Source organism: Rhinoraja longicauda, chromosome 19 (genome assembly GCF_053455715.1).
Source record: "Rhinoraja longicauda isolate Sanriku21f chromosome 19, sRhiLon1.1, whole genome shotgun sequence".
Classification (NCBI taxonomy): Eukaryota; Metazoa; Chordata; class Chondrichthyes; order Rajiformes; family Arhynchobatidae; genus Rhinoraja; species Rhinoraja longicauda.
In genome coordinates this window covers 34,286,718-34,306,859 of record NC_135971.1, presented here as the reverse complement: position 1 = coordinate 34,306,859, position 20,142 = coordinate 34,286,718, and the positions used below count along the sequence as shown (strand labels likewise).

Sequence of the window (20,142 nt, the reverse complement as noted above, 5' to 3'; positions counted from 1 at the left end):
AGATACCGAGTGCAGAATATAGTTCTTACCATTGTAGCGCATCAATCCCTTGGACAAAGTACAATGCCCTCAATGGTGTAGAGATGGATCAATACATTTCACTGGGAATAAACATTGCTGTTACCAAGGCACCAAAGAGAGGAGGGGCAGGACAAAGCATGGCAGGTAATAGTTGAACACAGGCGAGGGAGGTTTTCTGATAGGCAGATGATTGGACAAAGTTCATAAGTTGTAGGAGCAGAATTAGGCCATTCAGCCCATCAAGTGTATTCTGCCATTCAACCGTGGCTGATCTATCTTTCCCCATTCTCTTGCCTCCCCCCCATAACCCCTGGCATCCGTACTAATCAAGAATCTGTCAATCTCCAGCTTAAAAATATCCATTGACTTGGCCTCCACAGCCTTCTGTGACAATGAATCCCATAGATTCACCTCCCTCTGACTAAACAAATTCCTCCTCGTCTTTCTAAAGCTACGGCTATGTGGGATTCTAGACTCTCCCACTAGTAGAAACATCCTCTCAATATAAACTCTATCCAGGACTTTAAGGTCCAGAGATGAAAAAAAAGTCTTCTTTTGTATGTCAACGACAACAATCAAAAGTGGCAATTGGTGCTTCAGAATACCGTAGTTGATGCATTGCTGCAAATTTTGCCAGTTCTGTAGAACTAACCAGGGTGGACAACGAGGACGTAAAGCAGTTCCCACCCCTGAAAAAAACTGATGGAATGAGACAAAAGTATTGAAGAGTTGCAAATTGTGAAACCAGAGGAAGGAATATAAGTGGAGGGAAATATATTGGTGCATCCAGGAGGGGGGGGTAGGGCAGGCAAAGCAATATCCTTACCATCAAGCCCTGTGAAAATGATGTACACTTCAACAGGACCAGCATGGTGGAGCAGCGGTCGAGCTGCTGCCTCACAACAACAGAGACCCGGGTTCAATCCTGACTATGGATGCTGTCTGTACAGAGTTTGTGCATTCTCCCCACGACCTGCGTGTATTCTCTCTGGGAGCTCCGGTTTCCTGCCACATTCCAGAGACGTACAGATTTGCAGATTAATTGGCCAGTAAAATTGTAAATGGCCCTTTGTGTGTGCAGGACTGTGTCAGTGTGCGGGGATCGCTGGTCGGCGCGGACTCGGTGGGCCGAAGGGCCTGTTTCCCCGCTCTATCTCTGAACTGAACTACCTGTAAGTTCAATGTGCATAGGTCACTTCAAAACTAAACCTGGTGTGAGAAATCGTACCTTGATTTTATAAATCTTTGCTTCTTGTTGGCTCTGACTGTGACTTGCTTGCTCCTTTTGGATCTGGAGAACATCTTTGGATTTTTCCAACCTGTCCTGGTGAAAAGGTGCACAGTATTAGTGCAGGCACTGACAGATTACTGAGCAGAATCAGTAAGTCAGCAAAAGACAACACAAACACAGAAAATGCCCCAAAATACACGCCAGGCCAGAGCATTTCCATGGAAGTGGATTAAAGTCTTTAATGTCATAATCTTCAGCCACATCAGACAGTTTAAAACACATTGCTGCCTCACAGCCCCAGAGACCTGGGTTAGATCCTGACCCCTGCTGTTGTCTGTTTCAGTTGTTTATTGTCACCTGTACCGAGGTACAGTGAACAGCTTTTGTTGCACGCTAACCAGTCGGCAGAAAGACAATACATGATTAATGCACTGTCTGTGTGGAGTTTGCACGTCCTCCCTGTGACCATGTTGGTTTCTTCTGGGTGCTGCAGTTTCCTCCCACATCCCTAAAACATGTGAGCTTGTACCTGTTTAATCGACCTCTGTACGTTGCTCCTAGTATGTGGGTGAGTGGCTGAGGAAGTGGGATAACATGGATCTGGTGCGAATGGGTGATCGATAGCTGGGGTGGGCTTAGAGAGGCGAAGAGTCTGTATCCATGCTGTATCTTTCAATGATTTAGTGATTCAACCTCACCAGACAAACTGCAAGCTCAGCAGAACATGAAGTGCTGAAGTAACTCAGCGGGTCAGGCAGCATCAGTGGAGGGAACGGACAGGCGGTCTTCAGGTCTGGACCCTTGTTCAGGCTGAAAACTGCAAGCGTGGGGCGTGTGGACAGTGAGTGCTTCTCATCCTTTCATCTGGATGTGACTCTCAGCCATCTTTGCTCCAGATATCGAAGGGCAGGAGACAACAGCAGGAGCAGGAGCAGGAGCAGGAGCAGGAGACCACAGCAGGAGACAACAGCAGGAGACAACAGCAGGAGACAACAGCGGGAGCAGGAGACAACAGCAGGAGCAGGAGCAGGGGCAGGACCAGGACCAGGACCAGGAGCAGGAGCAGGACCAGGAGCAGGAGCAGGACCAGGAGCAGGAGCAGGACCAGGAGCAGGAGCAGGACCAGGACCAGGAGCAGGAGCAGGGGCAGGACCAGGACCAGGACCAGGAGCAGGAGCAGGACCAGGAGCAGGAGCAGGAGCAGGAGCAGGAGCAGGAGCAGGAGCAGGCCACTCAGCCCCTTAAGTCCGGCCCACCATTCAGTGGGATCATGGCTGGCTCTGCTGGTCTCAACTATTCTTATTTATCAACGTTATTCACAAAATGCTGGCGTAACTCAGCAGGTCAGGCAGCATCTCAGGAGAGAAGGAATGGGTGACGTTTCGGGTCGAGACCCTTCTTCAGACTTATTGATCAACATTGTCGTTACCCCTCCAATATTTCTCAGAGCTGAAAAAAATCACAGTAATGTTTTCTGGACGGGGTGGTGCTTGAGTTATCAGGAGAGAATGGGAAGTCGATTGACATTTTTCTTTTAAACAAAGTTTATAAAATTATGAGAGACACAAGCAGGGTAGATAGTCAGCATCTTTATCCTTTCAAATATTTTTTCCTTCTCCAACTTAAATATGTCTGATGATCCAGCCTCCACCACCCTCAGGGGCACAGAATTCCAGAGATTCACCACCCTCTGAGACAAGGATGGAACAGTGGCAGTACGATAATTGAATTCTCAATGAAACTCTGAGTCCAATGGCAGCATTTGAAACTTGTTGTTTAGGCACGGTGGTTACATGGGATCAGAGTGAAGCATTCTGATAGGAAACGTTTCTTGATGCGATTACCAGTTGTACATTACAGAAACAAGGAACTGAAAATGCTGGTTTACAAAAAAAAAGTCACAAAGTGTTGGAGTAACTCAGAAGGTCACACAGCACCTCTGGAGAAGTGACATTTCGGACCTATATTCAGACTGGACACAAAGTGCTGGATTAACTCAGCGGGTCAGAAGGTGGATCCTGACCTGAAACAACATCTACAATGATTCAATGATACTTTGTTGTCACATGTACCTGGGTAGAGTGAGATTCTTCGTTGTTGCATACAATCTTTGTTGTGGGGCAACATTGTTGTTTTCACCCAGAAGGGCGGCACGGTGGCACATCGGTGGAGTTGCTGCCTGACAGCACTTGCAGCGCCGGAGACCCGGGATCGATCCCGAGATCTTCGGCTTCCTTCCGCACTCCAAAGATTTACAGGTATGTAGGTAAACTGGTCGGTGCAGACCCGTTCGGCTGAAGGCCCTGTTTCCGCGCTGTATCTCTAAACTGAACTAAAAGCTAAATATGGTAAAATCCTACCACAGACTTCACCTTGGCAGAACACAAAGATGCACTACGTTTCTGGCACTGACAACGTTTCTATCCAGGTTCTCCAGAGATGGTGCCTGACCTACTGAGTTACTTCCAAAATGCTGGAGTAACTCAGCAGGTCAGGCAGCATCTCGGGAGAGAAGAAATGGGTGACGTTTCGAGTCGAGACCCTTCTTCAGACTGATGTCTGAAGAAGGGTCAGTCTGAAGAAGGGTCTCGACCCGAAACGTCACCCATTCCTTCTCTCCCGAGATGCTGCCTGACCTGCTGAGTTACTCCAGCATTTTGTGAATAAAAACCTTCGATTTGTACCAGCATCTGCAGTTATCTTCTTATACTACTGAGTTACTCCAACACTTTGTGAGATTTTGTAAAAACCAGCTACACATTCTGGCAGTCCCCACCTATTACTTCCCTTTTCTTCCTATTTGTACCCTGTCATTATTTGAGATTGTGTTTATTGTTGTGTTTATTTGTTTAACTCCGACCACCATGGAATATGCAGACTCTCTGCCACTCCCCCATAAATGGGAATCTCTCCCCTCTATTACAGCAGCTTTCAGAGTGACTGACCAACCGAGTTGTGTTGTTTATACCCGAGTTTACTTGCAGCCATATCTTGGCAACAAGCTATTTATAGTTCACATTCCATTCCGCCCCCACCATCCCCCCCCCCCACCCCACCAATTCTGTAATCACAAAGTAAGAATGAATCACCCAAGTAAGAAATCTAAGGAAAGGTAGCACAAGCACACAACATTGGATATCTTTAGTTTAGTTTAGAAATCCAGCTCGAAAACAGGCCCTCCTGCCCACAGTCCACACCGACCAGTGATCCCCGCACACCAACACTATCCCACACACACTGGGGACAATTTATAATTTGTTACCAGGCCAATTAGCCTATAACCCTGTTCGTCTTTGGAGTGTGGGAGGAAACCGGAGATCCCATAGAAAGCCCACGCAGGTCACGGGGAAAACGTACAAACTCCATACAGAGATCACCCATTGTCAGGATCGAACCTGGGTCTCTGGCGCTGTAAGGCAGCAACACTACCACTCCTACATTTTTAACGGCCTCCATATTTTAGAGACAGCCTTCAATATTTTTGATGGGGTAATAAATTTACATTTCTCCAGATATTGGAAACACGTTTAACATGCAAGAAGGGCTGTCTATAGCCTTGCAGGGCTTATCTAAACTTCTCTCAAAGAAATCAACCATTTGTTTGCAACAGCAATAAGCATAAAGATACAATAGAAAATAATCATGGTGATAATGAACAAGACCAAGCCTTAAAGCAATGACGTTGCACAGCCACCCTCCCCACCCCCCCCCCCCCTCCCCTCCCCCAGTGATCGGGTCGCCCATCAACTCTCTCGACCCCATCGATGCCACGTCTAGACACTCTCTTGGTCCACTGCAGTCCCCGTCTTGATTAGTACAGCTGTCAGGGGTTATGGGGAGAAGTTAGGAGAATGAGCTTAGGAGAGACAGATAGATCAGCCATGATTGAATGGCAGAGTTGACATGATGGGCCAAGAGTCCTAATTCTGCTCATATCACTTACGACCCCACTGATCTTCTCAGCCAAGTCCAGAACCAGGTTCCACACACAGTCCCAAACTCAGCAGTACTGTACTGGAAGGTACATTCGTATTACTGTAACACTGGGGAACAGGTCTGCCATTGCATGACAGAGGATACAGTAGCAGTGGATACAGGCAGGTAGAACACAGGGGGAACAATGCTTGTGAGGGCGGGTCTGTCGGTGTGGTGGAAAAACTGAGCAGGTCAGGCAGCATCTGTGGAGGGAAATGGGCCATCGATGTTCTGGTTGGGGCCTGGTGCAGCGGCAAGCAGAAGAAAGGACGGTTCAGTGACCTTTTGTGACTTTGTTGGTGCCAGTAACGTGGTGTACTGCCTTGGTGAGGTTCGCTGTGTGATTTTACCGAGTTGTAAGCAAAACAAAGCAATTCACTGTGCCTAGGTGCATGTGACAATACAATATAATTTAATCTAACCATTCCTCAGACAAATCACTAGATGTTATTGCCGATTAGCTTTCTGTGACCCAGGACAACCTTAACCTTAACTTTGAATGTCAATTTTTAATCAGTACTTTATCAAGCTATTTGCCAATATTATTTTCCACCACATTGTATCCCATCAGCCATGTTACAAACGTGGATGGCATTTTCTAGATGTCTGAAGAAGGGTCTCGACCCGAAATGTCACCCATTCCTTCTCTCCTGAGATGCCGCCTGACCCGCTGAGTTACTCCAGCTTCTTGTGATACCTTCTAGATGTTGGAGGTTGAGGGGGGAGAGCTGATGGAAGTATATAAAATTATAAGAGGCATAAATAGGGCAGACATTCAAAACCTTTTCCAAAGGGTGGAAATGTCCCAGACGAGAGGGCAGAGCTTCAGGGTCAGAGGCAGAAATATTAAAGGAAATATGTGGGGTCAGTGTTGTTGTTGACACAGAGAGGTGGTGGATATCTGACAGGGGTAATGGTGGAGACTGATATAATAGTGGTGAAGTGGCATTTAGATAAGCACATGCATGGAATGGAGGGATATGGATCAGGTTCAGGCAGAGGGGAGTAGTTCAACTTGCCAAACTGTTCAGCACAGACTTTGTGGGCTGAAGGGCCGGTACCTGTACTATATTGTTTTCAACGTTCTTGCTCACACAGTCAATATCCCTTTTGAAGTTTCCTTGTATCACATCACAACCTCACCTCTTCCTTCCACCAGCTTTTCCCATTGCCGCCCGTTTATCTCCCTCCTAGGTAGGAAGAGGGATGAGACCCTGCGGAGTGAACACAGGGAGTTAGGCAAAAGGCTAAAGTGTGGGACCTCCAGGGTAGTAATCTCTGGTCTGTTCCCAGTGCCACGTGCCAGTGAGGGCAAGAATGGGAAGATAGGACGTGAATGAGCAGCTGAGGAGTTAGTGCAGGGGGCGGGGATTCAGATGTTTGGGCCATTGGGATCTGTTCTGGGGCAGAGGTGACCTAATGAAGAGGGATCGTGAAGTCAAGTTTATTTGTAGAGCATATTTAAAAACAACCCACGTTGACCAAAGTGCTGTACATCAGTTCATGTACTAAGAACAAACATACAATGGCACACAAACATAACAGCACATACATAAACAATTCACAGCGCCCCCTCAGAGGGCCTCAAACGCTAGGGAGTAGAAATAGGTTTTGAGCCTGGACTTAAAGGAGTGGATGGAGGGGGCAGATCTGATGGGGAGAGGGATGCTGTTCCACAGTCTAGGAGCTGCAACTGCAAAAGCGCGGTCACCGCTGAGCTTAAGCCTAGACCGCGGGATAGTCAGTAGCCCCATGTCGGCCGACCTGAGGGACCTGGAGATAGAGTGGTGGGTTAGAAATGTTTTTATATAGGGGGGTTTAGGGCTTTCTATGTGAATAGGAGGAGCTTGAAGTTGATTCTGTACTGTACTGGGAGACAGTGGAGAGAGGCCAGAATCGGGGTGAAGTGGTCCCTTTTACGGGTACCCGTCAGGAGTCTCGCTGCGGCGTTTTGGACCAATTCCAGGCGGGACAGGGTTGATTGGCTGATCCCAGTGTATAGGGAGTTGCAGTAGTCGAGGCGAGAGGAAATGAATACGTGGATGATTTTTTCAATGTCGTCAAATTGGAGGAATGGTTTGATTTTAGCTAATGGTACGAAGATGGAAGAAGCTGGCTTTTACCACAGCGTTGACTTGCTTGTCAAACTTTAATGCAGAGTCAAATGGGTTGCTGCTAAACTGCAGGGGAACCAATATCCTGGCAAGTATGTTTACTAGTGCTGATCGGGTTGGTTGTTAACTAGATTGGCAGTGGGATGTGATTCACAGCAGGAGTGATACAGGTCAGGCTAGAGGTTGATGAAAGCAAGGTCTGTATGCAGGAGCAAAGCTGGGAGTGAGGATTCATTAGCATCTATTTCAATGTAAAAGGCATGATGGGTGAGGCGGATGAGAACAGGGCCTGGATAGGTAGGTACGTGCGACTGGAATGTTGTAGCCTTTATGGAAGCCTGGTTAAGGGAGAGACAGGACCGGCAGCTTAATGTTTCAGGGACAAACACAAAATGCTGGAGTAACTCAGCAGGTCAGGCAGCATCTGTGGAGCAATTGAATAGATGACGTTTCTGGTTCAGACCCTTCTTCAGACCTGAATTACTTTATTCAATTACGATTCCTTTTCTCCAGGGATGCTACCTGACCCCCTGAGTTATTCCAGCATTTTGTGTCTATCGTTGGTGTAAACAAGCATCTCAGCAGGTGTGAAGAAGGGCCTCGACCCGAACGTCACCTATTCCTTTTCTCAAGAGATGCTGTCTGACCCGCTGAGTTACTTTTGTGTCTCAAGTCCTTCCAACACATTAACATTAACGTTTCAGTGTACAGATGCTGAAGGCGAGATAGAGGTGTGGGTAAAAGAGAAGGGGCAGTTGCTTTACTGATTAAGGAGAACTTCATGGCGATTATTTGGGGTGACGTTAATAACGATTCGTCCAGTGAGGCTGTTTGGGTGGAGCTGAGAAATAAAAAGGGAATGATCACCTTGTTGAGAGTGTACTACAGGCTGCCAAATAGCCAACATGATGAAGAGCTAATATGCCAGGAGATTGCAGGCAGTTGCGAGAATAATAAGGCTGTCACATAGTAGGGAATTGTAACCTTCCCAATATAGACTAGGAAGGCCATAGCATCAAGGGCTTAGACCGGATGGAATTTGTCAAATGTGTTCAGGAAAGTCTCCTGAGCCAATATGTAGAGGATCCTACAACGCAGAGGGCAAAGCTTGACCTACTCTCAGGAAATATGGACGGGCAAGTGACTGAAGTGTTGGAGGGTAGGCCTTTTGGGACATCGACCACAATTAAATTAGCTTTATAGTTATGGCTGGTCTTCAAATGAAAGTTCTGAACTGGGGCAAGAACAACTTTGATGATATCAGAAGATAGATACAGGTTTCAGAAGATATTAGTGAAAATCTTAGCTCATAGATTAAGTCTAGTTATAGATAAATTGATACACCCCGATCAATCAGGCTTTATAGCCAAACGATATTCATTTTTCAATTTGAGACGCTTGTTCAATATAATATATTCAAATAGACTATTAAACGAAGATTTAGCAATCATCTCGCTAGATGCTGAAAAAGCATTTGATCAAGTAGAATGGCCCTATCTTTTCTCAGTGATGGAAAAATTTCAATTAGGTGAAAATTTTTGTTCATGGGTGAAACTTTTATATACATCCCCAACAGCTAGAATATTAACTAATCAAATGCTGTCATCCAAATTTCATTTATCTAGGGGTTGTAGACAAGGATGCCCACTATCACCGCTTCTATTTGCCCTTGTTATAGAACCACTTGCTGAGAGTATTAGATCAAATTCAGATATTCATGGCTATAATACTAAACATACAACCAATAAAATTTCTTTATATGTGGATGATGTATTAATATATATTACAAAGCCAGAAATTAGCATTCCGAATTTATTAAATCTCATAACTCAATTTGGTTCATTTTCAGGTTATAGAATTAACTGGTACAAAAGTGAACTTATGCCAAAAATGGAACACAATCCGGCCATACTTCAACAATTTCCTTTTAAAATTGCCTATGAAAAGTTTAAATATCTTGGAATCTACGTGACTAGGAAATATACTTCTTTATTTAAATTAAATTTTAAATATCCAATTTTGGAAAACACTTCCTATATCATTAGTTGGTCGTAGTAATGCTATAAAGATGATCTTTCTTCCACAGCTTCTATACTTATTTCAAGCAATTCCGATCTATCTTCCAAAAAAGTTTTTTTTTTTAATTGATTCAATTGTTACTAATTTTATTTGGGACTACAAGACTCATAGAATAAATAAAAGACATCTATGTAAGTCTAAAACTAATGGAGGAATTGCCTTACCTAACTTCTTATTTTATTATTGGGCGGTTAATATTATAAATATAACCTGCTGGTTGGATGATTCTGATCAACAACCGGATTGGTTAAAGATGGAGAAAGAGGATTGTTTACCATTCGATATTGGTGCGATCCTCTTAGCTCCAATAAATTTAAATAAAAAAACATATGGAGGTAATCCCATTATACACAGTGTTATCCGTACCTGGAAACAATTAAATCTTACGTTAAAATTGAGTAAATTATCTGTTTTCCTTCCTATTGCGAATAACCCTTCTTTTAAACCGTCTGTCTTAGATAGAGGATTTGCTCAATGGAAAAGTTATGGAATTAAAAGGGTGGGAGATCTTTATCATAAGGGAACTTTTCTTTCTTTTCAGGATTTACAGCAGAAGTACGGATTACATGTTAATAATTATTTTAGATATTTACAACTTAGAGATTATGTAAAATTACACATGCAGGAATATAAGTTTAGAGGTCCAGAAACACTTGATGTATGCCTGAATCAACATTATAATTCAAATAAATTAATATCCTTTATTTATAATACTCTCCTAGACACTGACATTCCGTCATCAAAATCTTATAGACGAGCATGGGAGGACGAATTGAATCAACTCATAATGCAAGATATATGGGATGAAAGTTTACAACATATACACCAATGTTCATTAAATACTAGACATTCCTTAATTACATTGGTTACATTATTCGAAGACGAAATTAAATAGGATTTTTCCCAGTATCTCTCCTATTTGTGATAAATGTCAATTTCAAGAAGCTAATTTAACTCATATTTTCGTAACTTGTATAAAAATGCAAAACTTCTGGTTGGAGATTTTTAAAATAGTTTCTAAAGTTATTAACCAGCAATTGGATATGGATCCAAAATTAATTATATTAGGATTATCAGAACATACTACAAACTTTACAACAAGTCAGGTACATTTTCTTGATTACAGTCTAATAACTGCGAAAAAATTAATACTTAAATTTTGGAAAAAACCAATAACCCCCACAATTAAAATGTGGACTACGGAAATGACAGAGACCCTGCATTTGGAAAAAATAAGATTTGCCTTAATTGACAAACCTGAGTTATTTTTTAAAATATGGTCTCCATTTATTGAATTTTTAGAAAAGTAAACGGGTTTGGCACAGGACTAAAATAAAAAATTAAAATTAAAAGTTGAAACTTGAGTTAGGGGTTGGATGTACAACTGTGGTTATTGTCTCCCGGATCTACTCCCTTTAATTTTTATAGTTATATCTTTTTTTTTAATCCTTTTATTCTCTCTTCCCAATAGTTTATAGTTTTTTGGGTTTTTTTCTTGTTTTTTTTCCTTTCTTCTTTATTTTTTTTATTTTCTCTCTTTAAAATTTTTTAAATTGAAGCTATGTAAGAACTCTGTAACAAATGTGTCTTTTATTTCTATTTGTACATATGCTTTTCAAAAATTAAAAAAAAAAAAAAAAAAGAAGATAGATACAAAACGCTGGAATAACATAGAAAAAAATGTGCAGGAGTGGGCTGTTCGGCCCTTCGACGCCAGCACCACCATTCAATATGATCATGGCTGATCATCTAAAATTAGTACCCCATTCCTGTTTTTTTCCCCATATCCCTTGATTCCTTTAGCCCGAAGAGCTAAATATAACTCCCTCTTGAAAACATCCAGTGAATTGGCCTCCACTGCCTTCTGTGGCAGAGAATTCCACAGATTCACAACTCTCTGGGGAAAAGGTTTTTCCTCGTCTCAGTCCTAAATGGCCCACCCCTTATTCTTAAACTGTGACCCCTGGTTCTGGACTCCCCCAACTTCCAGAACATTTTTCCTGGAACTCAGTGGGCCAGGCAGCATCTCTGGATAGAAGAAATGGATGACCTTTCAGGTCGAGACCCTTCTTCAGACTGAGAGTCAGAGGAGAGGGAGGCACAGATATAAGGAAGGGCAAGGCGTGAAGACGAGACATCAAAGGGGGTGGAGGTCAAGGAAAATGTAGCATAGATCATTGTTAGCGAGGGGAAGGAGACAACAAAGCATACAGAGATAAAATTTAATCAGGGGATAGTCAGGCTGGTCAGAGAACTGGCAGAGGCAGACTTGTAAAAGTTGATTGGAGTAGGCTGTTTGCAGGTAAAGGGACGGCCGGAAAGTGGGATGCTATTAAGAGTGTGATGGTAAAAGTTGAATGCAGGCATTTTCCTGTTCAAGTGAAGGGCAAGGCAGGTGGGAGTAAGAAAGCCTGGATGACGAGGGAAATTGAAACTCTGTTCAGGAAAAAGCAGGAAGCACGGGACAGGTAGAGGGAGCTCGGATCAAGTGTATCCCTAGAGGAGTTCAGAGGACTAAGCATACTTAGAAAGGAAAACAGGAGGGAAAAACGGGGGCAAGAGAGTGCTCTGCCAGATACGATAGAGAATTCAAATGTATTGTACAAGTACATAGAAACATAGAAAATAGGTGCAGGAGTAGGCCATTCGGCCCTTCGAGCCTGCACCGCCATTCAATATGATCATGGCTGATCATCCAACTCAGTATCCCGTACCTGCCTTCTCTCCATACCCCCTGATCCCTTTAGCCACAAGGGCCACATCCAACTCCCTCTTAAATATAGCCAATGAACTGGCCTCAACTACCTTCTGTGGCAGAGAATTCCACAGACTCACAACTCTCTGTGTGAAAAATAACTTTCTCATCTCGGTCCTAAAAGACTTCCCCCTTATCCTTAAACTGTGACCCCTTGTTCTGGACTTCCCCAACATCGGGAACAATCTTCCTGCATCTAGCCTGTCCAACACTTTAAGAATTTTGTATGTTTCTATAAGATCCCCCCTCAATCTTCTAAATTCCAGCGAGTACAAGCCGAGTCTATCCAGTCTTTCTACATATGAAAGTCCTGCCATCCCAGGAATCAATCTGGTGAACCTTCTCTGTACTCCCTCTATGGCAAGAATGTCTTTCCTACATTGAGTACATTGAGGGAATGTGAGAGAAAGAAATAGAGAACTAGAGAGAGAATAGGGACCGTCAGAAATCAAAGTGGTCATCTACAGTATGTGAGGAGCTGCAGGAAGTGAGCAAAGTCTTCAATGAGTAGAAACAGAGATCTGCAGATGAAAATTGTCCCTAGCGGGTGTAGGATAGTGTTAATGTGCGGGGATCACTGGGCGGCGCGGACCCGGTGGGCCGAAGGGCCTGTTTCAGCGCTGTATCTCTAAAAATCACAAAGGAGTCACGATCCAAAACATCATCTATCCATGTTTTGCAGAGATGCTGCCTGACCTGCTGAGTTACTCCAGCACTTTGTGTCCTTTTGGCTCTTCTATGAGTATGTCTGCTCTATTTTTACTGTCAAGAAGGACATGAAAATTGGGGAAGTCGGGACAGTTAATGGAGATGTCTTGAGGACAGTCAGTTTTGCCATTGAGGAGGTACTGGATATAGTGAGGCACATGGAGGTAGATAAATCTCTCGGGCCTGATCAGACGTAGCTGACATTGTGAGAAGCTGGAGAAAAAAAACCGCAGGAGCCTCTTGGAGACAATACGAATCATCATTAGACACGAGTGAGGTGCCGGGTGACTGGAGGGTGGCTAATGTTGTGCCTCTATTTAAGAAGGGTTTCAAGTAAAAGCCTAGGAACTATATACCAGTTGGCATTACATCTGTTGTAGGCAATTTACTGGAAAGGATTCTGAGGAATAAGATATATGCATTTGGATCGACAAATGGGAGAGCGTGTCTCACAGATTTCATTTGGGTTCTTTAAACCCAGAAGGTTGATGAGGGCAAGGCCGTACATGTTGTCTTTGTGCACTTCAGTAAGGCCTTGGATAAGGTTCCGCACGTTAGGCTGCTCTGGAGGTTAGATTGCATGTCATCCAGGGAGAGATAGCTGACTGGATCCAGAATTGGCTTCATGGAAGGAAGCAGAGTGTGGTCGTGGTGTGTTGCTTTTCAGATAGGAGGCCAGAGACTAGTGTGCCTCAGGGATTGGTGCAAGACCCATTGCTGTTTGTGGTTTATATTAAAACAATTGGCCACACAGTGGCACATCGGTAGAGTTGCTGCCCTACAATGCTTGCAGTTACGGAGACCCGACTACGTGTGCAGTTTGTACGGAGTTTGTACATTCTCCCCATCACCACAAGGGTTTTCTCCGAGATCTTCGGTTTCCTCCCACACTCCAAAGACGTACAGGTTAATTGGCTTGGGTTTGTATACTTGGTGTGAGTGTAAATTGTCCCTCGTGTGTGTAGGCTTGTGTTAATGTGCGGGGATCGCTGGTCGGCGCAGACTCGGTGAACTAAAGGGCCTGTTTCCGTGCTGTATCTCTCAAAACTAAAGCTAAACTAAAATAATTAAAAACTAAAGCAAAAACAATTTGGATGAGAATATCCAAGACAAGATTAGTAAGTTTGTAGCTGACATTATAGTAGGTAGTATAGTGGACAGTGAAGAGAGTTGTCACAAATTACAGCAGGATCTTGATCAGCTGGGCACGTGGGCTGAAGAATGAATAATGGAGGTCAATGTTCGTGTGAGATGTTGCATTTTCAGAAGGCAAACCAGGGCTGGACCTTCACATTGAATGGCAGGATTCTGGAAGTGTTGTACAGCAGAGGGATCTAGGGATACAGGTGCACAGTTCCCTGAAAGTGACGACACAGGTAGATAGTGTGGTAAAGAAGGCTTTCGGTATATTAACCTTTCTTCAGTCAGGGTACTGAGTATAGAAGTTGGGATGTTCGGTTACAGTTGGCGAGGTCCCATTTGGAGGATTGTGTTTACTTTTGAGCACCCTGCTTAGGAAGGATGAATCACAGAGGTTCTCGACACGATACGTCACCCATTCTCTTCTCTCCAGAGATGCTGCCTGACCCGCTGAGTTACTCCAGCATTTTGTGATACCACTGCTTAGGAAGGATGTTAATAACCTGGAAAGAGGGCAGAGAAGATTTACGAGGAGGTTGCCAGGATGTGAGGGCCTGAGCTATAGGGAAATATTGGGCACACAGGCACTTTATTTTCCAGAGCGCAGGAAGCTGAGGTTGTGAGTGATCTTACAAAAGTGTTTAAATTCATGAGAAATTGATAGGAAGAAATCACAGAGACTTTTACCCACGATTGGGGAATTAAGAACCAGAGATCATAGGTTTAAGATGAAGAGGGAAAATAATTAATAAGAACATGAAGGGCAACATTTTTCACTCTGAGGGTGGTGGGTGTATGGAATAAATGGCCAGAGGAGGTAGTTAAGGCAGGTACAATAACAACATTTAAAGGACACTTGGGCAGGTACATGGATAGGAAAGGTTCAGCTGGACATTACCCAATACAGGCAAATTGGACTAGTTTGGATGGGACATGTTGGACAGCATGGATGAATTGAGGCAAGGGGCCTGTTTCTGTACTGCATGAATGCCCATACACCCCTCCCCCTCACCCCCCACCCCCACAATCACCCCGTCACCACCCCCTGCACAACCCTATCATGGAATAGATAGTTTGGATGCATAGAGTACTTCATCCAGATTAGGGGAATCAAGAACCAGAAGACACAGGTTTAAGGTGAGAGGGGAAAATTTTAATAGGAACCCGAATCACTCACTGAGTGGTGGGTATATGGACAAGCTGTCAGAGGAGGGAGTTGAGGCAGGGACACAGAAATCATACTGAAGGTAGACACAAAATGCTGGAGTAACTCAGCGGGACAAGCAGCATCTCTGGAGAGAAGGAATGGGTGACGTTTCGGATCGAGTCCCTTCTTCAACCTGATGTCAGAGGAGTGGGCGGTACAGAGATAAAATGTAGTCGGAGACAGTAAGACTGATGGGTGAACTGGGACGGCGGAGGGGTTGGGGAGAGACGGAAAGCAAGGGTAACTTGAAGTTAGAGAAATCAATGTTCAAACTGCTGGGGTGTAAGCTACCCAAGTGAAATATGAGGCGCTGTTCCTCCAATTTGCGCTGGGCCTCACTCTGACAATGGAGGAGGCCCAAAGTGAGATGGAGAATGGGAGGGGGAAGTTAAAGTGCTGAGCCACCGGGAAATCAGGTAGGTTTAGGCGGACTGAGCGGAGGTGTTCAGCAAAACGATTGCCGAACCTGCTCTTGGTCTCGCCGAAATACAGAAGTTGACACCTGGAATTGCGGATACAGTATGTGGTTGGAGGAGGTGCAAGTGAACCTCTGCCTCACCTGATGACTGTTGGGGTCCTTGGACGGAGTCGAGAGGGGAGGTAAATGGACAGGTATTGCATCTCCTGCGGTTGCTGGGGAAAGTACCAGGGGAGGGGCTGGTTTGGGTGGGAAGGGACCAGTTGACCAGGGAGTTGCAGAGGGAACGATCTCTGCGAAAAGCAGAAAGGGAAGATGTGGCCAATAGTGGGATCCCGTTGGAGGTGGCGAAAATGTGGGAGGATTATATGCTGTATGGGACGGTTGATGGGGTGGAAGGTGAGGACAAGGGGGACACTGTCCTTGCTACGAATGGGGGGAGGGGCAGCAAGATCGCAGCTGCAGGATATCGAGGATACCAGAGTGAGAGCCTCATCTATAATGGAAGAGGGGAACCCTCATTCCCTAAAGAAATCATGCTGTTGGGTTGCATCACAGCTTGGTTTGGGAAGAGCTCTGCCCATGACTGCAAGTAATTGCAAAGAGTTGTGCAAAAGTAGCCCGGTCCATCACACAGACCATAAGGCAAGGGAGCAGAATTAGGTTGTTGAACCCATCAAGTCTACTCCACCATTCAATCTATCTTTCCCTCTCAACCTCATTTTCCTGCCTGTAACCTTTGACACACTTACCAATCATGAATCGACCAATCTCTGCTTTAAAAATACCCAATGACGGCATCCACAGCTGTCTGCGGCAATATATTCCACAGATTCATCACCCATTTGCTAAAGAATTTTGAGACCAGGCTCCCCACTACTGACTCCATCTGCATGTCACGCTGCCTCGGGAAAGCAGTCAAGATATTAAAGTATTTTGCACGCCCCTCTTTCCTGCCTCTCCCCGTTGGGTCAAAGATCCAGAAGCTTGAAAGTACTCTCTACCAGACTCTGAAACGCTTATTCCCATCTGGTATCAGGCTTCTCAATGGTCCTTCCGTAAGCGAGGGTACAGTTTGATTTTGTTCAACCTGATTGCAGACCTTGGACATTGTCTCTGAAACTGTTGCTCTACAATGAGGAAAACTATACCCTGCTCTCTGTATCTTTCCCTTCGCTCTACATATTATACACGGGTTTGACTTGATTGTGTTTATGTGTAGTATTATGCAGACAGCACAGTGGTGCAGATAGGGTTTCTGCTTTACAGCCCCAGAGACCCAGGTTCGATCTTGATTACAGGTGATGTCGGTACACAATTTGTACATTCTCCCTCTGACTGCATGAGTTTCCCCCCACACTCCAAAGATGTACAGGTGAGTTGGGTAATTGGCTTTAGTAATTTATAAAATGATCCTTGGTATGTAGGATAGCGTTAGTGTAGGGGTGATCACTGGATGGCACAGATTTAGTGGGCCGAAGGGTCTGTTTCTGTGCTATATCTCTAACATCTAAAGTAAATCCGAATGTGATTGGACAGCATGCAAAACAATGTGTAGGAAAGAACTGCAGATGCTGGTTCAAATCGAAGATTGGCACAAAATGCTGGGGTAACTCAGCGGGTCAGGCAGCATCTCTGGAGAGAAGGAATGGGTGACGTTTCGGGTCGAGACCCTTCTTCAGACTTTTTATTAGCAGAAACAATGGGTCTGCCAGGGCGGTTCTGTTTGTGGATTTTGGGGAGAAGATAAAATCGAGCCGTGCGGGACTGGGGAACGATAAGGTTGGAGGCTTTAGAGGGCAGAGAGCCGGAGGTAATGACATCAGAAATGGTGTGTGATATTAAGGTCTGGTGCTCGTCTGTGGGATCATGGTCCAAGGTTAAGTAGGAGGAGATGTCTGAGAGTTGTCGTCTGGCCTCAGCCCGGTGGAGGTCAGTGGGTTTAATTATCAAGTCGGGTTGCTGCAGAGTGAGCGGAGGACTGTACGTTCAGGGAGGGAGAGGGTAGAGTTAGTAAGGGGAGCGGAAAGTTTGATGCGGTTGTGGAGTCTTGGAAATGAAAATGTCTAAAGAAGGTAGATGGCCATCCGGGGGGAGTCCAAGAGGAGGGGTCTGGTGGAGACGGGAGAAGGGGTCATCACTGGGTGGTGAGGATTCCTTCCCACAGAACAAAGGCATGAATGCGGAGGCAACAGAAGAAGAGCTCTACATCGTGGTGGACCCGATGCCTGTTCCACTGAGTTACTCCAGCATTTTGTGTCTGCATGCAAAACAATGTTAGGCACATGTGAGAATAATAAACCTAAACCGAAAACTCAATTTGAAAGACAGTTGGACAAGTACGTGGATAGAAAAAGGTTTGAGGGATACAAAACACGGGCAAATGGGACTGGCTCAGATGGGATATCCAGATTGGCATGGATACGTTGGACAAAAGGTAGACACAAAAAACTGTAGTAACTCAGCGGGACAGGCAGCATCTCTGGAGAGAAGGAACGGGTGACGTTTCAGATCGAGACCCTTCTTCAGATGTGGGGCCAAAGGGCCTGTCCCCATGTTGTATGACTCTTTGAAGACACTTACTTTGTAGAGGACGGAAGCCTCCTCGATGGGGATGATGACGTGGCCTTGGTGCTCACTGGAGCAAGAGCAGACGATGCAGATGGCACCCTGGCACTCCAGGCAGAAGAGCTTGTGTCTCTCCTGGTGCCGCTGGCAGTAGAAGGCCGGCTGTCCCTGGCGGGGCTCCAGCTTCAGCTCCTTCACGCCCTCCACAATGTTGGCCAGCTTGCGGTTGGGCTTCAACCTCTTGTCCTTGAACACCTCCCTGCACTCGGGGCAGGAGTAGAAGGCATCGCCCTTCTCCCAGCTCCGCGAGATGCACAGTCGGCAGAAGTTGTGGTCGCACTCCAGGGCCACCGGCTCCTGGAAGAAATCCAGGCAGATGGAGCAGGTCACCTCACTGTAGAGTCGACCAAGGGGTGGTAGGGAGGCCATTATCCAAGGTCCAGCCTTCTCAGTAACCTCCGTCAAAATCTGTGGAGTAAAACACAAACATATAAATGTAGTGTCTTCCTGTGCTGTTTCATGGTTGATCAGGTGGAACCTGTGGTGTACACGTCCTATAGGCTCCCAGTACGGATGTTCCTCTGGAGATCAGAGCTTTCAACTTAGGCCAAAGCTCCAGCACGAAGGGAGTGGCGACACAGTGACGCAGCGGTAGAGTTGCTGCCTTACAGCACAAGAGAACCGAGTTCCATCCTACGTGTGCAGTCTATGTGGAGTTTGTACGCTCCCTATGTGACCACGTGGGTTTTCTCTGGGTGCTCCGGTTTCCTCTCACATTCCAGAGAGATGCAGGTTTGTAGGTTAATTGGCTTTATTGTAAATTGGCCCTGGTGGGTAGGATAGTGATAGTGTACGGGGTGTATCACCGGTCGGCATGGACTCGGTGGGCCAAAGGGCCTGTCTTCACTCTGTATCTCTAAAGTCTAAAGTCCAAGGAGTGCTCCTGCCTTGTCAGAGGCACCATCTTTCACTTCCAACACAAGATCATAAATCCCAGTGTACGATCACTGAATTCAGAATGATTTCTTGAGTCCAGTTTCAGCGTTTAAAAAATGTTATTCAGGCAAAATGGTTAATTGGTATCAGAGCAAAGCATTAAAGGATCTGCAGACCTTAACTAAAAACTGAATATATCATAGCTAATACAACGAAAAGCTAACTAATTATAACTGAAAGACTGAAGACTGAACTGGTCATTCAACTAAAAACTTTCACACAGAACTCACTTTGTACACGCAGCTGAAAAACAGGCTTCTTTACCTATATAGGATGATCTATGTATCTCTGTATCCAAGGGCCCCAGGACCTAATCTACAGGGAGAGGATGGGCGGGCTAGGACTTTATTCCTGCAGCGCAGGAGGATGAGGGGTTATCTAACAGAGGTGTATAAGATAATGATCTGTATCGACACATATATAGAAAAACTGTATCCAGTAAAAACATATGCAAGCCATACACGTTCAATAGGTATTGTGAAGAGAAAATTGGGCATAGTGCAGAATATTGTATTACAGCTACAGAGAAATTGCTTGTAACATGTACCCTGGCCATTTACAACATTGGTCTTTGTACGATCTTTGTGTATGCAAACATCCTATTGTCAACACAGAAAATGTTGGAGTAATCAGAGTAACTCTCTGGGAGATAGACACAAAGTGCTGGAGTAACTCAGCGGGTCAGGCAGCATCCCAGTAGAATGTGCACAGGAGAAGCTTTGTGTCAAAACCCAATGGCTGGTAATAGATGAACACATGCTGTGTCCTGCCTCTCCTCTTTTCCAGCTTTCTTTCCCAACTCCCACAATCAGTCAGTCGGAAGAAGGGTTCTGACTAAAAACATCACCTATCCACATTCTCCTAGGATGCTGCCTGACCCCCCGGTGTTACTCCAGCAGTTTGTGCCCATCTTTGGAAATAACTAATTCT

The 20,142-nt window shown here is 45.0% G+C and overlaps 1 protein-coding gene across 1 annotated transcript in view; it reads right to left on the bottom strand.

Annotated features, from left to right (window-relative positions):
* LOC144602773 (zinc-binding protein A33-like) overlaps positions 1 to 18,645 on the bottom strand; it is a 29,835-nt gene extending 11,190 nt beyond the window's left edge. Inside the window, exons 1-2 of the mRNA XM_078415907.1 lie at positions 18,232 to 18,645; positions 1,250 to 1,345 (exon numbers count right to left, since the gene is read on the bottom strand). Of these exons, the coding sequence (XP_078272033.1) occupies positions 1,250 to 1,345; positions 18,232 to 18,645 (510 nt within the window). The remainder of the gene's footprint in view (positions 1 to 1,249; positions 1,346 to 18,231) is intronic.
* Positions 18,646 to 20,142: the final 1,497 nt, after the last annotated feature.